The 20,886-nt window shown below is 37.7% G+C and overlaps 1 protein-coding gene across 4 annotated transcripts in view; it reads right to left on the minus strand.

Moving 5' to 3' along the window:
- Nucleotides 1–397: 397 nt before the first annotated feature.
- Nucleotides 398–20,886, minus strand: part of grm4 (glutamate receptor, metabotropic 4) — a 169,052-nt gene continuing 148,563 nt past the window's right edge. For all 4 annotated transcript variants that reach the window (XM_067528207.1, XM_067528208.1, XM_067528210.1 and 1 more), the window contains 5 exons: nt 20,494–20,694; nt 15,650–15,786; nt 12,344–13,279; nt 6,567–6,813; nt 398–3,448 (listed from right to left, as the gene is read on the minus strand). In XM_067528207.1, coding sequence (XP_067384308.1) covers nt 3,399–3,448; nt 6,567–6,813; nt 12,344–13,279; nt 15,650–15,786; nt 20,494–20,694 — 1,571 coding nt within the window. In that variant the 3' untranslated portion in view covers nt 398–3,398. The remainder of the gene's footprint in view (nt 3,449–6,566; nt 6,814–12,343; nt 13,280–15,649; nt 15,787–20,493; nt 20,695–20,886) is intronic.

Below are 20,886 nucleotides of genomic sequence, written 5' to 3' on the forward strand. Positions count from 1 at the left end.
TCAGATCATTTCGCACATAGCAGTATCCCAACACTAATCACTGCTCCATCTGGTGGTTCAGTACAGCTGTGGTAATGGGTTTCTGAGGGGGTTGCTTAGGGGAGGTAACAAGGTGGCCCTACTTTTATTATGCCTTTTGTGGGGGTAGAATCTGGACAGATTCCCCAATTAACCTAACATGCAGGTGTTTGGATGGTGGGAGGAACCTGCAGTACCCAGAGGAAACCAACGCAAGCATGGGGTGAAAAGGAAAACTCCACACAGAAAGACTGCAGCCAACTACTCCACCTCTGAGCTTCTTTGATAAGGAAACATTCTAACAAAAATGAAGCTGCAAAATTGTATTAGCAAAACATCTTTTATTAGAAATATCTTGTATAAAAATGAACATGCTCTACACATTTTTTATTTTTCTATAGATAATTCATAAATATCCAGGCACTGTAATTTTTTTAATCTTTCTTTTTTTAAATAATTCAGTACATAAAGCAGACATAATCAATCCATTTTAATAACGTACATTAACTTGCCATTAATTTCAGTCAGCACTTACATATTCTATTTTGTAACACACACAAAGTGTTTTAGAAAAATAAAAGGGGGGTGAGGGGGTGTGGCAAAAAGCAGTAAATTATCATATTCACTAACACAAACAATCCCACAAACAATACTTTATCAAATGATGAGAAAACATTTGTGGCAACGTCTTAGAATTTTGTTGAAGCTGAGAGAATCATTGTTTAAACCAAAATAGTTATTTATAATTCTCCCCAGTAGTTTTCCTTCTGGACATTGACCCCTTCTCTCAAATTGTTCACTTGACTTTATGAGTTTTGACATGCAACACACAGATTTTTGCATTGCTGAGGATAACATTAAATGAGACAAATTCCAGCATTACTGTTTATGACAAATACTTAGATACTGCAGACAGAAATGGAGGTTGCACACTTAAGTATAAATTGTACATTGAGTCCTTTCTTCTTCAATATGTTTGAGCAGCCTGTGACGTGAAAGGTAATGGATGAAAACATGGTCCTGAAGGATTGATGGCAAAAATGGCAGAAGTAGTATGAGTATGAGGCACAGAATGAAGGCACCGGCCCCTATTTATCAAGCTGTAGCTGTACGTCCTCCTCTTTGATCTAAAAACGAAAGGTTGTCACTAAAACCTCTTAATGTATGCCGAGCAGTCCTGAATGAACACTTTGACCTGGTGCATTTACGCAGCCGATTGTTAATCATAGCCAGCACGAAATTTTGCAACAATTTGTGCTACAATAGTTCTTTTTTGAGATCGGACCCACACGCTACCCTATCACCCCACATGCAGTGGGCACTAGACGCCTTGACCATCTGACATAGTTCACCAGTTGTTCTTTCTTGGATCTCATTTGGTACGTTTTGATCATTACATTCTGGAAACACCCCATTAGACTGGTCATTTTGGAGACTCAGACTGTCAATTTGGTAGAAGTTTAAAGCTTCATTATGCAGCTTGTTGACTACTATGATACTAGGAGTCAAAAAGACTCCAGTACAAAAAGAAAACCTGAGACTGGCTTATTAACATCTGTCATACTCAGAACAACATGTATATGCTGTTGGTGTCCACCTGACACCATGTTGGCCTAATGTGCTCTGTTTCCTAGATTTCTAACCCAGTGACTTGTTTTCGTCATGTCGCTGTTGTTTTATACCAGGAAGGTGGTGTACAGTCAATATCTCTAAGTGTCATTGCTGGAAAAAGATGTCAGTTTTTTCTTATAATAGAAAGTTTCATATATTTCCCAGCAGCTGTAAGAGTCTGCCATACATGTGTTGGCAAACAAAACAACAAAATAATAAACTGCATATACATAGCTGTAGACTTTAGTGTTGAGTCTCATTTGGATCCACACTATATGTCAGTCTGCATAGGTTTGATGAAGGTGGTATTTACATGTAATAACAGGATGTGAAAATGTTGTGTATTTAAAGGTACTGTAACATAAACTATAGTGGGTCTGTTCAAATGCAACACACTCCTTAGGAAATGTTGCACGTGCCGTCCCCCTAATTATCTATGAATGTTTTTGGCCATATCATGTAAATGAGCAATTACTTTTCATGCTGAATGGCTACATGATTTTAATCTCCTACCTAAATACTATTAAAACTCTCATTAATCATGTCCATAGCTTCCCCAAATGTCAGTATGCACAGGAAAAATGAAGAAGCACTGGTACTTCAACATCAAATCAGATCCATTGTATCCAGACAATGATGTCTCATCCAACCTATTATGTACTTATTTTTAAATATTGATCAAAGTTTTACATCCAACATATTGACAAAACAAAGCAACAACTTTGAATAGTTGCATAAGTGTGTGAAGAGCTGCACTTTTAAGTTAAACAAACTGAATTTATTTAGCCATTCAATTGCTTGACTTAGCAAAGGCTTCAACAAGTGCATGATGAATAAGGGCCAATACCTGTAAATCAAAGATGTTTAAATTATGCATCATCAACTCTCAAAAGTCATGGCTGACATTTATGAAGTGTGGTGTGAACCATAAAGGTTTAGTTTCTTGTGCGTATAAAATGACTCTTTATTCAGCAGAGGGTAACCCAGTGGATAATGATCCAAAATGACATCTCCACTGTCAGTGACGACTATGACAAATGTTGCATTCCATTTACATTGACAACACAGCACAGTACATGTGATGCTCCCACAAGCATGCTCTGGGACTGTACACTAGGTTTGCCAAGATGATGGTGTCATGGTTATTATGAAACATTTATTAAAAAAAAAAACAACACTGGGATGACCCACTGCTTTATTTTCTGATATGGTTAGTTCATGTAAGAATACTGAATGTACTTTAGTAAGGCATGTACTTTCTGAAGAGTACTGCAGCTTTTAACTCCAATAATGCCAGTTTTTATACGGCTTCATCATTCATCTGCGCTCAGCTCCTCACATTTTTGTTGAAATGAGACGTACAATTCAGCCTCACAATGAACTGAAACTGTGTGCTATAGACTTCAGAAGGAAAACATACTGTAGGCTCCAGGTGGTTCACTCTGCCTGCATCTGGCAAAAGTCACTGCTCAAAGCTCGCTTGTGTCTCAGATAGGGTGGGAAGAGGAAATTTTGTTTTGTCCAGAATCCCAAACATCTTACAATTCCCTGCGGAAAATCTACTAATTTCTCATGAATTTGGCATTCAAGCCTTTACCTGATTCTCTAGAAAAAATATGACATCCTTTCCATTGATGGAGTGACAAATTCCCATCTCTCCACCCGAGTCCTCTCTGCTGTAGCAGCTGGGAAGTTCTTCAGTATTTCCCAGAATCAGGTGATTTCTCCTCAGCCAGGCCATTGCTTTGCTTCCACCATTGATCTCTGTTTTATATGGCATGGTTACTGTAGCTTATGTATGTCTGCTTGGATGCCAACACTGTCAGGGAAGGTATAAGAAAAAGAAGTAATGGGTTAAAAATGCAGTATACATTGAATGGAAGCTCTAATTTTGGATCGCTTCATCAACTGAGTGCAGGTGGAATGAATTATAATAGCAGGGAGTTATTATGGAAAAATGCATTTTCAGTAACAGTATTACCATCATTGTATTACATTTAAATTGAAATGTGTAATTTGCAAAGCAGAAGACAAAAGAATTATGACTGAATAAACCTTTTAAATAAAAATATATATAAATAAAAGTCTAGAACTGCTACTAATACGTAATACTTATATTTTGCTGTTTGTTTTTTTGACTGTATTACACACCTGTTTGTTGAGAAATGCTTATGACAACTTGACCTTAAAATGACATCTGAAGATTAGACTAGATTAGATTATATTAACTCTACACATAATATCAAACAGAAATTCTCACATTAGAATAGTTAGCATCTGTTTCTTAAATCCCCTTTGAGCTCATTAAATATTGACGAATTGTTTTAGCGTTAAAATTTATTTACACAAATTAATTCAACTGGAAAAAGTTACACTTAATTGATGCAAGTGATTTCACTCGTCAGTTAAATAAATGTTCACATCACATGCATTTTAACAACACATCACCTTTGAAACATTCGTCCAGGCAAGAAACCTGTAACTATTACAGTAAAAGAACCTGCTAATACAGTATTCATGAAAACAGATAATACTCTGTACAAATGTATTGTTCACAGCTGCTTATATCATGAGAGTGTTATCCATCATATAAAGTCACCAAGTAGATCACAAGATTGTTTAATTGTAAAATTAAATTGTAATCATAAAGATGCAAATTGTTCATCACATGCAAAGACCTGAAACATATCTCTGTACCAAGCAAAGCATGCAGCAATCAATGTTTTACCATTTTCTATTGTGTGTTAGCTGTAAAATGCTCTTAAGGCATCATGGGATCTACTTGGCACTTTAAATGCTTATATAAATCTGTTATCACAGGACTTGTTCTTTAGCATTCGTCTAATTTTTCATGGAATTGTATATCAGCTGTGAATAAAATGCATAAGACAGATGACTGGAGGGCAGAGCATAGTGACCATAACCAGCACAAACTACTGGTCGAAAATGACTCATAGGATACAGTACACTTTGTGTATGCGTGCAGTCATGCCAGTTTGCACACGCATCTGTGTGCAAGTGTCAGCCTGTCCTATGTGTAAATGTATTTAAAATAAAATTGTACTCAGCAAGCATGCTTAGTGGTGGTAATCACACTCCCAATCTGCCAATCTGCCCACAGCAACCTTGGCTGATTGAATATGTCAGAGGGGATGAATCCAATCAGAAGACAGCTGAGAGCCCGAGCTGGGGCAAAAGTGCTGTAGAGGAGAGGTGTGCAACATTTCTGTACATTTGTCAGTGCAGTGTTGGGTGTGTGAATGGAGGCGTTACTCTCGCCATTTCATCCAAAGCATCTTTTCCAAGAGAAGCATTGATAAATGAACCTTATTTGAATATTTATGTGCTGCGAGACCAAGATAAAGAATAGATGGTCCAGAAAGAATTGGAGTTGGCAGACCCATCTGTCTTTTCCTGTTCACTCTTATTGTTGTTGTTGTCCCATTACCACAAATTCCTCCTTTTGTCAACAGGGAAACAAATTACAGGGGACACATGGCTATCGCTTGTCTCCTTTACTCAGGAAGAGTGCTGTCATCTTCCCACATTAACAGGTTTTACCATGCTGATTGGCCATTTTGCAGCATCACACACTGATATTGTCTATCCAAGTTAATGTGTGTCGGTCAAGGGTGGATTTGTGAGGGCATGATTACTGCCTTGTGTCATTCCGGGTGCTGCGTTGTAGCCAGGGGCAGCTGGGATGCTTTGTGCATATGCAGGCACGGGTGTTGTAGTGAACATTAACAGAAATTAACTAGAAACAAAATTGGTCAAAGATAATGAAGGGGCAAAGTCATTGTCTAACCATGTTACCTGAGAGTCTAAAGTCCTTCACAAGGCTCCCCTCCCTCAACACAGTCTGACACATAAGCACAAAGAGCAGTTGTTAGATTAACAGTACAAAGCAGAGGGTGACAATAAGCACCTATAACTGGGTTTTGTAATAGGGTAAAATACAACAACTCCAGTCTGAGGTGGGTGTTTTTGGGGGTTGGGGTGGGGGGCATACATGTATCCATGTGTGGAGGCAGACTGTTTAGTTGTAATATCTTCAGAGTATAAAATCAGAGCTTTCAGTAATCAGAACATGTGGGGTTGCATGATTGGATTTAAGCCTGCCCCCACACAGGGACTGCCTACTCATACTCTTTATCTCGGTGATTGAAATATCCTCCTTACGAACGCTGAGCTGCCAGTCTCCTTCTTCTCTTTCAAAATCAGAACAGTGTGGGCACCCTGTCACACTTCTTGATTTACAAACCCAGTTTGGTGAGAGTTAGTGAGAATGAAACTATTTTCTCTGCCGTGTGTTGAAAATGCAGGGTTATCCTTGTAAAAGAGCAAAGTTACTTGCATTTTTTGAATACATATTTGTTCCCTTTGTGTAATAATTAATAATTTTTTTTATATCAAAAAGGTACTGGTATATTAAAGGGCAACTTCACCAATTTTAAACTACTAACTAATTTTAAACTACTAAATGCTGTAAAACTCCTCCGGGTGATATCATCTGGAGGCATTTTTCAGCAAGAAAAGCATTAGAAGAGCATAAGCATTAGTTTACCCTTCTAATGAATAAATAAATTCTTGTAGGAAATAAAAGGAAATTAAAAAAGGAAATAAAACACTCACTATCTGATTTTTCAAATGTTGGTTTATGTATATAGTGACTCATGTTAAGAAGCAAGACTAGCCCCCTATTTTTTTTATATGCTCATGTAACTAATTATTCTGAACTGCTGAAGTGCAAAATAACTCTGCCTTCAATGATGTTCACCTAAAAGGATTCATTACTTCAGAGCAGACACATAATTTGTAACTGCTATAGCTTTACACAGCAACAGCTCATTGCATCAGCATAAAAATCAACTTATTGTTGAGCACATTTATTTTGTCCTTCCCTTCTTTATATTTCCATCAGGCATGATACCAACCTTGTGTTTCAAGACTTTCACAGAGTTCAGACTTTGCCTCTCCATTGGGCCTCAGGCCACCTTTGGGGTTGAACTTGTTGGACATGGTGGCTGCAGTGACCACAGCCTTCAGGCTGCGCTTGCGCTTAGGTACGTTCTGCTCTGGATGGAAGAGAACGACGTAGACCTTAGGCATGTAGAGCATTCCCAGAGAGACCGAAGCACTGAGACTTACAGAGATGGTCAGGGTTGTGGTCTGGATATACATCTGTATTATGGAAGAGATAGTGGAGACAAAACAGAATCATTTGACGCTACACTGAGTTGTGTGCATCACTGACAGTGAGCACTGCATATTGATAGTGGAGTTGAATGAAGTTCAAGTAAAATTCAGTTAGTAACTTTCATTCTGTAAGCCAGCTTACTAACAATGATAGAAACATTAATTTCTTCATATAATGACAGACTCTTAAAGTTGTCCATGTAGGACAGAGTTTAAGAGAAAATAACATTTTATATATGCAGAATCACTCAGGTTTGCACAGCACAAACCAGCCCCTAATCATTGCACAATAAGACGTGGCGACGATATACGATACCCTTTTTATTCATACAGTGTTTTGTATTTATGTGTGTTTGGTTATTAACTCTTGAGCTCTGCTTCTATTGGTTTTTTATGACATACAGTACAACTAATAGACCTGCCTCCCTACAAGTGGCTATTTAATCTGCATATAGATGTTTTTACCCTTAGGTCTTAACCAACAGCATAAGGACTGTGTATTCTCTAAAGCCAGTGACAGCTGCAGCACACAGCTGGGTAGTAGATATATAGCTACAGGCAACAGCTATAAAGCAGAGAGAAATATCCTATAGCATATGAAAAGTGCCTGCTGGTGATTTTTATTTATGATAATCATCCTAGAGCACATACACTCCATCTCTGATTTGTTGATGTAGAGAAGTGTGATGAGTCAGTGCAGGGGCTGCAGAAAATATAATATCTAGATCATTTTTAATATTGACACATGAATATAAACTTTTTTAGAAATTAATAGCTGCACAGGCAAAATATAGAAATTAATATGGAACAATGATTATTTAATTTTGAATTCAAAGAAGGCCCATTTAAAAAAAACATGAAAAACCAGGCCAATAAATTTAAATGATCCTTTTCCTTTACAGCACTACAGTCAAATGCATCAGTGAGAATAAAAGAACAGTTAAATTTGCCTGTTGAATGAAAGTTTTGAGGTTGACTGAAGTTGATGAACATCTGGCAAGTGTACAGTGAAAGCACAGCTGGTAGACAGACTTCAAAGAGAGATCTCTAAGCTTTTTTTCTAACATTAAATTTGCAGACATCACAAATGACTGGGTGCTTTGGTATTGAAATAGCACACAGAGGCCTCTGAACTACTAGTGTGTCAAGTTACAGATTGTTTCCCAAGATGAGGTTAATGCATGTTATTTGTGTATAAGCTTACACAAAAACAATTTTATCATTTCAAGATCCCTTTGCAACCTTAATGCTATTAACTTATATGCTTTAGGTACTTAAATGTCAGGACATTCTAAAAGCTCAATTGGGAAAATGAATAAACAAAAACTAAAGTCTTGAACAAATTAAACCCCTTAAAGACATGTCTGTTAAGAAAAAAAGAATGTCAGAGCAAAATGGAAGTGATATAGAATTGTATTCTATCATACTGCAAGCAGCACATGACCATTTCTTGGTGATGGAGGGGGAGTGTTGTAATCTCCTGAGAAGATTACACGTGGCCTGGGGTGAGCACGGAACAATATTGCTACCCCTCTGGAGTACAGAGTGGAGTCAATCTGTGAGGTGAGCCAAGACCCTTGTCCACTTCCATGCACCCTGGTGACATAAATTTTCCCTGACATGCCAGTATGATTGCCAGTCTTTTCCATCAGCAGAGGGAAGGACAGGGCTGGGAACAGAAACCTCAGTGGGCTGAACCATTATGATGTTGCTTTTTTTTTTTTTTTGTTCTCTCCTTTTTGCAGTAGTCATCAAATCTCTTCTATACAATGGCCAGAGGTGTCTCTATACACAAAGCACAGGAACAGGAACAAGTTCTTTTTAAGTTTTCCAAATTGGCATAAGGTTCTGAGTATAGCTGGGAAAGTTATTTAAAATTACTTTTAAGAATATCTGTTGTGAAACAGGGGTGTAGCTGTTTTGAATTGTGATAGAAGGAAGTGCAGGTGTATTTACATTATTTTTATGTTTGCAATCTACCAGGGTTTGCATATGTTGCATAGATCACTGGCAAGGCCTACAGGGATGATCTGACTAACATGTTCTCCATATCAGCTGTGCTTGTCTGCTATTGCAACTCAATATTTGGGCTGTGAAATGTAGCAGATTTGTTTCTTATGCAGCAGCTTCTTGTTTCTGTCTTTCTCTGCTCTCTGTGTCAGTGTCTGACTGAGGGCAGGGCTCAAGTCTTTCCCACACAGCAGAGAGACGGCACAGAGGCAGTGAAGGAGAGCATGACAGGTGAAGAGAAACATTACTTGAGCTGACAACAGCTTGTTGCTGTATGTGCAATGAATGCTTTGCATGCAGGTGTATTATATCACAGTGACCATTTAACAAGCAGAAATTTGTCAGTGATATTTTCGGCTCTACGCATTGTCTAATTTCTAAGTGAGCTTCTGTCAAAGCTTGGGTTTCCTTCATCCTTCTTCCAAAAACATGCATTTTAGGTTCATTGGTGACGCTAAATTGGCCGCTGGTGTAAGTGTGGGTGTGAATGGTGGTCTGTGTCTGTAGGCCTCTCTGTGCTGACCCCACCTCTCACATAGTGACAGCTGGAATTTAGCCCACGTACAGATAATGGATGAATGAATGGATGTTTTTTTCCCCCCCTTTTTAAGTAGATCTCATAAATAAATCTCAGAAGTTATTAAATTCTGTTTTCATTTCAACCAGCAGATCTCAGACTTCTTACTAATAAATCAGAAAAATATTTACTTCAGAGTGTTACTGGTATAAACAAAGTGCTCATTAAGATGAGGTGTAAATGTACAAACTGTGGTTGAAAAACTGTTATCAAACTGCTATTACACTTGTGATCAGACTACAAAACCTTGTTTGATGTGATTTGTATTTGTAGCTTACAAGAGTTTTTAAAGAAATTAACATTTTCAGGCAGCAGTTGAGACCTTTGAGAGTCCTCAGTGTGTGATTCAAACATTGTAGCACTTGAAAAATAACACTCACCATGTCCCACCGGCAGTTGATAATGTGCCAAAACCAATTTGGAGTAGAGAAACTTTAGTGTTGGTTTAGCATCTCTATGGTGATTGTGGACATTACAATTAATTTAGACAATTTCCAGTTTCTAACTATCAGACACATCCTCAACTAGAAGTACTTATAAAGTGTCTGTGTAGAGCAAGAGTAGTATGAAAATAGTAAAACTGCTTGTTAACGGTTTGTGTATATACATGGTCCGAGGTCTTGTGCTTTCCCTTCCCCTCAAACAAGCACAGAACATACATTCTACACGCACATCATCTCAGCGGTGTGTTCAAGTGCTACCTGTGCGCCGAGACCAAAGGTGACATGAGCCAACGCAACATTCGCTCATCTCCGCCGCTAATTGTTCGGTGTTGGCTGGAAGCTTTCTTTCTTTTCAACTTTTATTTTATGTTGCAGTCTTTTTGTTTTTGTGTCACACACTGGGACTTACTGAGCAATTTTCTCTGTTTCATATTGAGAGTCAACACAAGCAGTCGCTAGCCAAGGGATTGGTCACCAGGTAGGGATAACCCAATAGATGACATCTATAATAATAATTAAAATTATTAAGTACAAATATTTAAACAGATACAGATTAAAAGTAGTTACAATGATAACATTTTTCTGTTGCTGTTCTAGAAATAATTATGAAATAAATGAATTTTAATCCAGTTCTGACTATTTTCTGGATAAAATGAATTATTATCTTCACATTTGTCAAACGATTTTGATAAATCCTTTTGTATTATAAAGTGTGTTTTAGCAATAATAAACTTCTATGAAAATTGGAGAAATTGCAGGGTGTTAAGCAGTTCTGATTGGGTCTTTCTTGCAGTTTTTGATGTGTTTTTTTTTTTTTCACTCCAAAATTTTATTTTACAGTATAAATCAATACAACCTTCATTCAGCATCAAAACAAGTACATTATTTATGCCAGTTGGATTTGATTCAAATCTTGTTAGATTTAAGAGTGATTTTCCCTTCATGTTTATCCACCTGCTCCTCAGTGGCACAGATAGACGTGAAGAACAGACATTGTTTGTATATTGCCTAACTGTTTTCTCCTTGGCAGTGTTTAACTGCATGGAGTAACTTATCTGTTGGCCACACTCTAGGAAAAGTTAAATTTTTTTCTTGACAACTTGTGTGATGCAATGTAAAACCAGATGACGGAATATTTCTTACTGGGCGCTCTTATACCATTATGCAGTAGTGTTGCTGCTTGTTCATACTAAAGGAGAGCAGCCAAATCTTCAAAAAAAACATGTCTCACAAATAGGACCTAATGGATTCTAGGTTCTGCCCCAAGCTTCCTCAAGATACGTGCTTGTGTTCTTTAATGCAGTTTTGAGCTGTGCTGTGTGTGTTTTCTGTGTAGTATTGGACACAGAATACAAAGAGCAAGCAGAGGTTTATAACACTGAAGCCTCTGTGTTATGTTCTTGGATTCCTTTCTTCCTGATCTCCCTGATAAATTGTTGTAGACAGCTTTTTACTGAAAGCAAGAAAAGGGCAGGTACGTGTTACAGATGTTGCATTGTCCAAAGATATTAATGGACTGCAAATATGTGTAGTTTAGAAGAATAATGTAACTAAAGGTTTATGGTAACTGAATATTGCCATTTGTTGTTACTGGTTTGCACAGCAAGAAAAACAAGAGTCCCTCCTAGGATTGGGTCAAAAAAATATTCATTTTTCTAGAAAATAGAGCTTGATAATGATAATCAGAGTATTGCATTTACCATTTATTTGGGGGGGGGGGTTGCAGTGTTGTAGTGTGGTTAATGCTGGTGGCTGGATTATTCCACGGCACTATAAAAGAAAAACCTCTCACTCTGTCCAAAATTAGATAACAGTCACAATGCAACTTCAAAAGCAGTCAAACATTGGCCTTTTTAACAAGAATCATGTTATTAACATTATGTGATTTAATGTTTATACCATTGTTTAATATTTACTGACATATACTGATTTTCCTCTATTTCTTTATGCATTTCATTTCCTTCATCTACATTTCACGAATTATATTAGTTGCAGTAGGGGTAAACTTGATCAGCAGCAGCAAGCGACGGGCATGTTGTTAGTAGTTCATTAGTTGTTAATTATTGCAGTAAAGAGAAACGGTAATGCATCATGCATGTCCGCACAAAGACAGCACAGCATTTCATACTACAGCCTAATAAATTAACAACAGTAAAAAAAAAAAAAAAAAAAAAAAAAAAATTTAATTTTAATCTGCTTCACAAACTCGTATGTATTAGTTGTTTTTGTGTGCATGGATGGATATTCCTACAAAACTAAGCAGAATCCAAAACACACAAAAAAAATCTCATCAAACTTACTGATGCTGTACAAATGAGTGGCAATTGTCTTCAAATTAAGGAACACAGGAAATGAATTGTAAAAGAACTCTAAATGAAAAGCATGCGAGTACTTGTAATAGACTTGCTGTTATTACCATTAATTGACTTCACACAGATAGTCTTGGTAAAGGCCTAGTGAATGCATTGGCACACTGTCACATTACCTTTTCTGCTGATTGTGAAGTTCCAAAGAAGATGGGGATGAAGGCAAGCCAAACAATGCAGGTGGTGTACATGGTGAAGCCGATGGGCTTGGCCTCATTAAATGTCTCAGGAACTCCTCTGGTCTTGATGGCATAAACTGTGCAGGTCACCATCAGCAGCATGCTATAACCCAGCAGACAAATAAGGGACAGGTCTGATATGTCACATTTCAGAACACCCCGGGCCATTTCAGGATTGGTTGTACGCTGGTCCTCATAGTCGATGATTGCTTGTGATGGGTCAACACCAAACCAGATGCACACTCCAAGCAGCTGCACTGAGACCAGGCTGAATGTGATGACTAACTGGGAGGCTGGGGAGATGAATCGAGGTACGCTAACCGACATCTTGCCCTGCTCAAAAATCCTGTAGATCCGATTAGTCTTGGTAAGCAGTGCCGCATAGCTTATACTCATTCCCAGGCCCAGGAAGATTCTTCGCAGTGAGCAAATGACCACATCAGGAGTAGAGATCATGAGGAATGTTGTAGCATAGCACAGAAAGATACCAGTCAGCAACACATAGCTCAGTTCTCTCCCCGACGCCTTCACAATGGGTGTGTCATTGTAGCGTATAAAGGTGACAACCACAAGCAGAGTGGCCATGATGCCCAGGACAGCGATGAGAACAGGAAGCACTGCCCATGGGGAGCCCCACTCCAGCTTGACAATTGGAATGGGAACACAGCCTGTGTGGTTGTCATTAGGTCGCAAATCAAAGCGGCACATCTTGCAGGTATAAGTATCTGCCTGATACTGATAACCATCGCAATTCTCACAGTGCCAACAACATGGAATTCCCTTCACTATCTTTTTGCGCTGGCCAGGATGGCAGGGTTGGCTGCAAATAGAGGAAGGGACTTCTTGTGTTCCACCTGGCCACTGCATCTCATTGATCTGGAAGGAAAATTATGTGAAAGAAGAAGAATTTAGATTTAAGAATTTAGATTTAATTTTCAGTTTGCTCCACCTCACCTATACAAGCACCATTAAACACTTTCCCATAATTCAGGTTTACTGCATTTGGAGAACTTCTTAATCACATTTAAACAACACTTAAACTAATATTAAACCAACCTTTAGGTATCTGTATAGCAAAAGCATTAACACACTTTCCTACATTGTTTTACTAGTAACAGCTCAAACAACTCTCTACATAATGCACGAGGACACAATTCAATTAACACGTTGTAAATGTGTTTAGACACACTGAAGTGCATGACAGAAGGAAGAAACTGTAAATGGGATATTCATCACACGAAAGCAGCGGTCTTTTTTTTTTTTTTATCAAGAATTCATTGTGTAAACTCATCAAATCTAAACTCAACAGGAAATTACTTTGCTGTTTAATGATGTCTAAGGAGTGTTGCACTCACTTGAGCATAGATAAGAAAATAAGAGTCTAGCATCCTAGTAGAGTGATTAAATCAAACAGTGCAGTTCACTATCATGCACCTGCACTGCTGTATGGACATTATTTTTATTAGAGTGCTTGTTTGCTTTGCACAGTCGTTACTAAGGGATATAGAGTGTGAAAAGCGATTGGGAATAGTTGATTATTCAGGTTAACATCTGAATAGTTTAGATGATTAGTTTTGTGTTAAAAAAATATCAATAAGGCATTCTTGTCCTTCCTTAGGAATCTCTGCCACGCCGACAAAACTGGTACTGTAAGCCAATCTATGTCCAGCAGTGAGATGGGACTATTATGTCTGCATTAATGCAACTACATACCTACTATGTATGTGTGTCGGCAAAATAAGAATGCCCAGGGGGTTATGTAAAGCAATGCATAAACATTATTCCCTACAAAACTTGCCTTTAAAATTAAAAGAAATTTGATAAGGATGTCCCAATACCACTTTTCCCAGACTGAGTACAAGTCCTATAGTTAAGTAACAGCCAAACCGAGTGTTGATACTAAACGGGTTTGCTTCCAGTTTGACTTGCTGGAAAGTAAAATCCTCATCAATCCATTGCACAGTTGAGCTGATGAGAGACATTGGCAGATACTGCTGGTCCAATTAGTAGGAGGGACACACATGAAGATAAACTATGGCTTTTAAAGACTGGGCAGTTTACACTCAAACCAACTGTCACAGACTAGACATCTGTGACCATCTGAAAGAAGCAAACACCTGACAACTGGCAATTCTGACGCAATTAACTCTCAAATCCCGTCGGATTTCAGGAATTCTCAAGTTCTTAAGCCAAAACAATCATGGCGCAGACTATTCTTTTATAAAGGGGCAACTTTTGCTAAATGAAGTCAAACAAACAAATCATAGATTTAGGACAGGAGCCTGGATGGACAGTTGTGGAGAAGACAAACTGTAGGGTCTAAAGAGTAATATGGAGGTTAAATAACAAATTGAACTTCAGGTAAAGCTGTAGTTACTGTGTATATATCTCCAGCAATAGTCACTGACTATTAGCAACTGGATCTTAAGACTTGCATTCAGCTTTACTTTCATCATTGTGACTTAACCTGAAACACTTCCAAGCAAAAGACAGTTTTAATGCCGCCCCCTGTACCTACTCAGTGTGACGTTAACATGGTATTGGGGGCAGAAGTTTTCTGAGTGCACAACGGCAGCATCAGACCCTAAACCCGATGCTAATATCAGTATTGGGACATCTGTAAAATATGATGTTAAACATACAACACTACAGATTTTGTACCCCATGCTAATATATATGGAAACTGTAACGTGATAAGAGTAAATGTGAATATAATGTTGATGCAGAAAGATGCTTTTCACTCTATTGTAAACCTATTTATATAAGCCTACATACGAGTAAAAATGAAATGACGCAAATATTTTTTGGGAGTTGAGGTGAATAAATAGAGGAATTCTATGTGTGGCAAGTTTTGAGTTGCTGTACATTTCACATATGGTGGCTTCAATGAAAAGGCTGCTTTTAGCACTGGTGGAGGAAAATAAAGTCAAATGAGAAATTACAGTATGTTTAGAGATGATGGTGGTGAGCTTCATTGCACTTTATCTCATAAATAACTGGGCTCATATCAGTTAGTGAAGCAGCGGATTGTTTGTTTTGATACCATGTGATTTTTTTATTTTATTTTTTATTTTCTTGTCAAGACTAAATGTGTTGAACTAGTGATGAAATACCTAAAAGTCAAATATGAAATGTCTGATGCTGAGGAATCATCTGGCTAACTGTCAAACATTGATGTTGAGCATGATGATGATGCAGCTTGCAATCTTGCAGACACGTTTTAACAAACATTCAAAATATTCATACATCTAAGTGAAGCTGATCTGTCCAGTGACCAATGATCTTGTATTCTGTTGAGTTGTTCGTAATCTGGTATTGGTAGATTTCATAGCGGCCAGGTGCATCTCCATTCACATTGAAAACCACTGGGGTGCCAGCAATTCCTGAAAATGATATAGAAAATAAATGTTTTAAAAAGGCAAAGGGGTAATGTGATGTTCAAATTCTCTGTTAGATAATATCACAGAAACACAAACTCTTATTTTCATAAGCACTTGAGATGAAATGAGGCTGCAAGGGAACTTCAAGCCGATGCTGTTGTGGTGTTAATGACGGGAGTAAAATCGAGGTTGACAGCCATGGGGTCCTGGTCCTTTGAGGAGGGCCAGGGCTGCTGTCTGTTCATGTTCCCATATCATTTCACACTCCTTCATTCTGCTTATTGCCCCATTGCTTGTTATCCACAAATTCCCCACTCAGAGTGCTAACGAATGACAGCACTGATTTTTATTACCACTTTGAGGACTCTCTCTCACCCCTCTCGTTTCCATTTCTGGCTGTTTTCTGACTCAACCTACAAACCCCTCTGCGGCTTCAGAACTTGTTAAGATTGTGGTGTGAAGCAATGAGTATTCACAGATCAAGTGATGAGAGCCCACTACAGAGCATCTGAGAAAAGGGCCATTTATAGCATTCCCCTCTCTATTTGCTTCTACCAATTTTGCCCTCTCTTCAGTGGTTTCATTCTGTAATACTCAGCAATTCTATACTATATAAAATAGGGGATGGTAAGTTCTAAAAATAATCTTTGTCAACTTTCACCTTAAATATATTTTGAAATGCCCACACTTAATATTTGGATGTTGTGTATCATATAATGCAGGGCTTCTACATTTTAGAAGAAAGTTGCTCTTGTTTCAAAATAGACTACACACTACCGTGCAAATAAAAGGACTTATTTACTTGAGAGTAGTGTTCTGTTTAATAGGTCACAGTATTGATTATTTATTCTTGTTTGAAGCTTTGAGTCACAGCTGATAACCCTTAGGATTTGGGCTTGGAGATGAAATATGTTTTCTTCCTTATGAGAATGTGTGTGTGTGCGTCAAAACCTGATCAAGAGCAATAGGGTTTGATTGCATTACCACCATCCTGCTGCCTGTGCATATGGAGGCGCTGTGTAAGGTAGCAGGTAATCATGCACAATTATGAAGGTTTGTGTCCCTGTCTCTCTGTAGTTTTCAACTACATGTTTGTTTCTTCAATAATTACCAACCTAAATTTTCATTTACATTTTGCTCTTCCTAATTCGTAAACGGTTCTGTTAGTTGAAATTCCAGAGTTCTGTTTTTCTCCATTTTAAGAGTTGTTTGTAAAAGACCAAAATGCTTTCAAAGCTATTTGCATCTTTTAAACATTGATAATGTGTTAAAACACTAATTGTCATGATGTCATGGGTGCAGTTTTTTAAAGAATGACTCTTTACTCCATTAAAATGCCATTAGCAAGCACCAGGAGGAAGCTAATGTATAAAAGAAAGGATCAAAATAACATAAGCATTCTGCAGCCAAACTTTATAGAGGAGGTATCTTCGATGAATGAAGACATTAGCCGACAAAGAGAGAAAAGAGAGAGAGTCCAAACCTTAAGCATTTATTCCAGGGGTGGGGAACCCACGCAACGAGTGGGGCTGAAAATGTTTTAGCATTACCTCAGGACCCCTACCCCAGGATCACCTTCAAAGTTTTTTTAAACTATATCCTACCCACAATACTGGTGTACTTATTAATAGTTTTAGTACAGTCATTTTATACATATAGTTTGTTGGTATAAGGATTATATTATTTTATTTATATATATAAAGATAAGTGAAATGTTTCTGCATTACCACATTTGAGTGAAAGTAAATGTAAATTGAATCTTCTCCAGAAGATTTTGGCAGCTGGGGTTGGAGTATCATGGCATAAAAGTACTTTTGTTATTGTTTTTTTATTATACATTTTTCTTTACACTTGAAACGATGGCAGCAGTGGAAATATGTCCATGAGTGTCAGCCGCATCTACTCATCTACAATATCTGTATTGGTCAGGTTTCCCCTTTCCTTTAGTCAGCATGAATGTCGTAGACAATTTGCTTAAATTTCTGTCGTTTTCCTACAAAGCTTTAAATTCTACATTTCTCTGTGTTGAAGTGAGGCATTATTCTGATTAAATGTAGCATTGATTTTTGTAGCCATCCTTGTTGTAATCCCCCAATTGGCCTTCTAGTAATATAAAAACCATGTACACAGGAATGCAACAGATTTGCAGTACATAGTTTCAGATAAATACCTTATTCTTTTGTTGGGAAAATATATATTACTACAAACCTTCAAGATACAATTTATTTATGGTTTTTACATTTGTCTGACCTGACCCAAATTTTAACAAGCACACTCAGGAACAGGTAAACAATGTTTTGACTTGATGAGGAATATTCAAACAGGATGCAACATCTGCTATCTGCTTTCCTATTGTATCATTATATACATACAAAACATCATGCCTTTACTTAAAGAGTGTTTTTTTTCTTCAACCCCTGCTGCAACAAAATATGTTTGTCATTTCTTTCCAAAATTGCACATACAGGTTTTCCTAACCTGATGCCTTTATCAACAGGCAACATCATTTGTGAGGTTTGTAACCCAAAGACATTGTCTACTCCTGATGGTTAAGGTTAGCTTAAGGTGAACCTTTTCAATCTGCGTCTAGCCCTGAACTGGTCAGCTTTGAAAATTTTAGACTTGGGTTGAATTTTCGCCAGACCAGTATCTGTTGTTGACAGTTTTCACAATGCCTGAGCCTAAATGATGAGCTGTCAAAAGCCTTGCTTTGGAACTTCCTGTTTTCGATAAGTTCTTGATTGAGGTCCAGCCTTTATCTGGAGGGGGTGTATGTGTAAACGCAAACCCCCAAGTCTGTTGCCCTTGACATTACTTGGATTTTACCCACCCAGCTCCCTATTCTGGATTATCTCCAACGAGCTCATTTGTGAATAGAGGAGGTAATGGCACCACCCAGTGCCCATTTACGCGGCGTATTTCTTCACAAGTGAGAACACTTCTCACACGGACTATCTCCCGATGTTGGCTACTCCTCTGAAACTTCAGACAATGTCAGGACCTTATGCTCCTGACATTCCCTAGATATCATGTCTGAAACAGGCTGTATTTATCTATCACAGCCTTCTCTCCATACATTTCTGTCCCAAATAATAGGGGCATGATATCTCTGCCTTTCTTCCGCAAGCTGTGGTTTCCAGAGCACCTGACCAAATTGAAAAGGGATTTAATCTCTGCGCTGATGCTGGCAAGTAAACTATGGATTCTGAAGCAGTGGTCTAGTGTTCTTTTCTTTTCCTTTTGTTTTTTCTTTTCTTATCTCATTTGCTGTAAATTATTCCTGTCACATCCTTGTTCTGGTGTAACTGGCTCTCACCCAAAGATCCCACTTTGTAATCTTCATACAAATAAATGTATCCTTTACTGTATAATCATCTGTGAGGGTGGAGAAGGTTCGAGACTGGGTCAAACCACTCTTTTTGCGTTAGGCTTAATTGCATGAACACTCTGACCCTATACGCATCTGACATACAATTATCTGACGCTGCTTCTAATCTTCTAACGCTGCCCTAAGTTGGGCCCTATTCTCCATACATTTTAATTATGTCTGGACAAGACATGTTGAATTTGTTCACATGCTGATTTAATGAACTCATCAAATATGCATCTTGTACTGTATTTAGGCCTATAATCCTTTTCAGAGTTTCAAAGTGCGTCTTACAGTACTTATTGCTACCGTTTAGAACTTAGACACTTTTGCTAAATATTTTATCATGTTCATCTTCAACACCCTACGATTTACAATTACAATGTCCGTAGATCAAGATATAACTGGTCATTTTATATAATACATAATTTTATTATATCTGTTTTAGTGGCTTTTACCACTGTTATTTTAGCAATAATTCATTACATGTTCATTACATGATACATTGTGTATCCGTTCAGAGTAGAAATTACATCAAAACTTTGGATCTCTACTACAGCATGTTGTAGTTGTCATCTGTGTTTTATTGAGAGCACATTTTAAATTCAACAATTTAACCAGTGTGGTATAGATGTACTGTATTTGCCAGTAAATATAAAAATATATTTAAAGTTTACAGGTGACAACTACTAGAAAAGTACAAATGTCTAATTTTGCTGGTACTATCTTGTAATTTGCTTTTCCCCTGAATTTATATAGAATCTAACTCGGCAGCATGTAAACTTCAAACAAGAACTGCCTTGTGTGGGCAATTCAATACAAAAGAGGCAGGAAATCTCACAAAGCACAATTCATCAACTATGGTAAAACATACTGTTGTGCTGCTGATTGTCCACCGTCCTACAGATCTCAGTATTCTATAATTGTTAACAGGAATTTACATTTAGTAGCCTCATAATTGCAGACCACTGTAATGTGACACAGCCTCTGCATAAGCGTGTTGATTAATTCAAAAATAGTAAATTAGGTTACTTCAAATGGCACTTCACGTATAATTCAGAATAGTAGTTTTCTCAGCCATGTAATGCCCACTTTGCGATGTGTACTGCGTGTACTAATAATCATGTTTTGTTTGTTTTTATTTTGTCATCTTTCACATTGTTTGAAAAACAAAAATTCCAATTAACCAAATTAATTTGATACTGTACATCACCTGTCCTACTTTGTAGAATACTGTATGAAATAGGTAATAAAAGTATTTCCTGAAGATTGCTTGTTCGTGTTGTTTAGTATATAAATAGCATAAGTAATTAGTTTTTTTTATGCATAAATACAATACAAACCAGTGAAGTTGACATTTCGGATGTACTTGAGTAGCAGTGTGCCATTAATGCTATCCATCCTGGAGCAGAGGCCAACTTTGCCAGGACAAAGATCTTTGTGCATGTTGTGCAGAGCATGAGCCATGGCATAAACTGCGTCAATCACAAACTGGACCTTCCCCTCCTGTTCGTAGGATGAATCTTTCCCGATCCGCTCGTGATCTAAGGGAAAATATTAACACAGAAATTACAACTTATGAAATGAAGCGCTGCATGCGACCGAACCCATTCATTCATTAAATACTTCATGAAGCTTTACTTATATACAGTGTGTTCCCATTATGTGTTTTACTGAGTCACTGCAATCATCACATCCAGCTAGAATATTTTAAATGAATGACATAATATTGTGAG

This window comes from Channa argus, chromosome 13 (genome assembly GCF_033026475.1).
Source record: "Channa argus isolate prfri chromosome 13, Channa argus male v1.0, whole genome shotgun sequence".
Lineage (NCBI taxonomy): Eukaryota > Metazoa > Chordata > Actinopteri > Anabantiformes > Channidae > Channa > Channa argus.